Source organism: Eurypyga helias, unplaced genomic scaffold, assembly GCF_000690775.1.
Source record: "Eurypyga helias isolate BGI_N326 unplaced genomic scaffold, ASM69077v1 scaffold17159, whole genome shotgun sequence".
NCBI classification, from domain to species: domain Eukaryota; kingdom Metazoa; phylum Chordata; class Aves; order Eurypygiformes; family Eurypygidae; genus Eurypyga; species Eurypyga helias.
The window spans coordinates 62,913-65,352 of record NW_010274188.1 but is presented as its reverse complement, the minus strand read 5'-3'; the positions used below and the strand labels follow the sequence as shown (position 1 = coordinate 65,352).

At 44.5% G+C, this 2,440-nt stretch overlaps 1 protein-coding gene across 1 annotated transcript in view; it reads left to right on the top strand.

Moving 5' to 3' along the window:
* Window positions 1-97: 97 nt before the first annotated feature.
* Window positions 98-2,440, top strand: part of SYNPR (synaptoporin) — a gene marked incomplete at its 5' end in the record, with an annotated part of 12,048 nt that continues 9,705 nt past the window's right edge. Inside the window, one exon of the mRNA XM_010159750.1 lies at window positions 98-296. Coding sequence (XP_010158052.1) covers window positions 98-296 — 199 coding nt within the window. The remainder of the gene's footprint in view (window positions 297-2,440) is intronic.

Sequence of the window (2,440 nt, the reverse complement as noted above, 5' to 3'; positions counted from 1 at the left end):
AATGAGAGAGGGAGACAGAGCAAATGCATTTGTGTCTTTATTCAGAGATGTTTCCTTTTCCTATACTTCACCTGCCACTCTTTGGGATGTTTTCCAGGTTGCATCAAGTGAATTTCGATGCTCCCACTTGCGAAGGCAAGCATCGGGAAAAGCTCTCCTTGATAGGGGACTTCTCCTCTTCGGCGGAGTTCTTCGTCACCATCGCAGTCTTCGCCTTCCTTTACTCGCTGGCTGCCACCGTGGTTTATATCTTCTTCCAGAACAAGTACCGTGAGAACAACAGAGGACCTCTGATTGTAAGTGTGCGTTTGCAGGCAGAGGTCTTAACCTCTCGCTTTTTTGGTGGTTGAGGCTGTGGCGTGGTCTGGGAGATCCAAGTGGCCCAATGCCCAAAGCATCTCTGCCTTCACCTATTCAGGTTTTTAAATCTTAATGGTGATTTAAAATTCTAACATCAAGGGTAACAGAGACTATATGCAAGTTCAATCCTAATCTTGCATGTACTTGTGGGATTCCCCGCTTCTCTCCCACTGCCTGCAGTGATGATATCCATGCAAATAATGAACATGTAGCTCTGTGGTTGCAGGATGGGGTCCAAGCCATACACCTGTGACAGCAGAGCTTCGTCAGTGGGGCAAAAAAGGGAAAAGGATTTCTTAGGCATCATCGTAGCAGATAAATGAAACCGTGCCCCTGACCAAAGCCTAGCCAGGGAGATTGCTTATTGCTAATTACTGCTGGCTTCAGCCAGATGATTTGGCTTTGGAGAATTATGTGGCTGGTTTTCCAGTATTACCCTGAGCTCCCAGCACATTTCTGTCTTCACAGTGGTTTATGAAACTCCTCACAGTTACCATTCTCTACACCCATCAAGCTGTGGCTCTTCGTGCCTTTGTTTTCCCTTTTACTGATTCCTGAAGGCTTGTGATAAAAAGCAAGTGCTGCTGTGCATTCATTTCCTTGTAAATCGAGGCTCTAAAAGCAGTGAGAGCTATTTTGTTCTAGGTGTCCATTGCCTGCTAGTGCATCATGGCCCATCAAACACCCCTTGGCCTTGTTATACTGGGAAGAGCTGTGTGCTGAACCTCGCTGCACTGAATTTGGTCAGGTCTCTGCATCTGCAGGCTGTAGGGTTGCCTCACACCCTCTCTTCCATGGGCGACCCTCTCCCCCTTGACTGCAAGGATAAGGGCACACTAAGGTAGAGGAAATATTTTTCCGAAGTCTTGGTGTGAAAAGCAATTCAAAGGGAAAGCAGTAGGAGTTTAGTGAGAACTGATGTAAGAGTTAGTCCTGGCTTTAAGAAAAATCTAAAGTGTATAACTGACAGAAACCAGACTTTTGGCTGAGACTTGTGCCTCAAATGACTCAAAGCCACCAATAAAAAACATTAGAAAAATACAGTAGGAAAATAAGTCACCCGTGCAGCAAGGCTGTACTTCTTAAAGGAAATAACTACTGTAGCAGTAAGCAAAGATTATACTTTCGGAAGGTAATCTTAGCATCACAGGGCTTTGAGGGAAAGATTTTCCTGCTGCAAGGAGATGGGAGTTGTTTTGTTTAAGTCTGCATAATCCAAAACTGATGACTTGATACAGGAGAAGAAAAGTCTCAGTCCACATCAAAGGAAACAAATCCCCTTCATTTTGGGGTGGTTGGGACCTTTCCTCTCTGCTTAGAAAATAGTGAGGAAAGGAGAGCAAATTTTCCCAGAGGAGAGGTAGAAACAAGCAAGATCAAGAGGTCTCTGCTGAAACAGTAAATAAACAGAATCTTGCTTCTGTTTGATTCCATTGGTATTGAGTAATATCTCATTTCAGATTGTCTCATCAAAGGATTAGTTGCAGAGATCTGCCATTTTCATTTTCTTCTGGAAAATAATTCTATCTTCTGAGCAACCACATTATCCTGTGTAGCATCAGAACAAGGAAAGAGGAAAAAATACTACTCCTGTCAGGTTGTGGTGTGGCTGTTTGCCATTCTCCAGGACTTTCCCGATACAGCTGCTGCAGCCGTGTTGTCACAGGATGCACGGTGCAATCCGCTGCAGCATTAACGTGGCATTGATTTAATTTCTTCTGTGTAATGGATTGTAATTGAATTTACAGGTTAAATTTAAGCAGTGTCTGTTACCAAAGCTGCTGTTTGCAATGTCCCGGTCTTTAAACCAAGTCTAAATGACCTTGTTTGTTCAGAATATAAAGAGTGTGTCCTACACCCACAGCAGCTCATGCAGTGACTGGTGTTGGGAAGTGGCTTAGGGTTATGCTTAGCCTACACCTGCTCCAGCATCTCCTTTCCACTTCCAGCTCTGCTGTGTTGAGTATTTTTAGAAAAGATGGCCCTTTTTCCCATGGAGAACATCCCTGCTGGTCTCTGCCCAGTGCAGTGATTGCAGCATCACAGCCTGACAGGGACAGGGTGAGTACGACTATGCAGT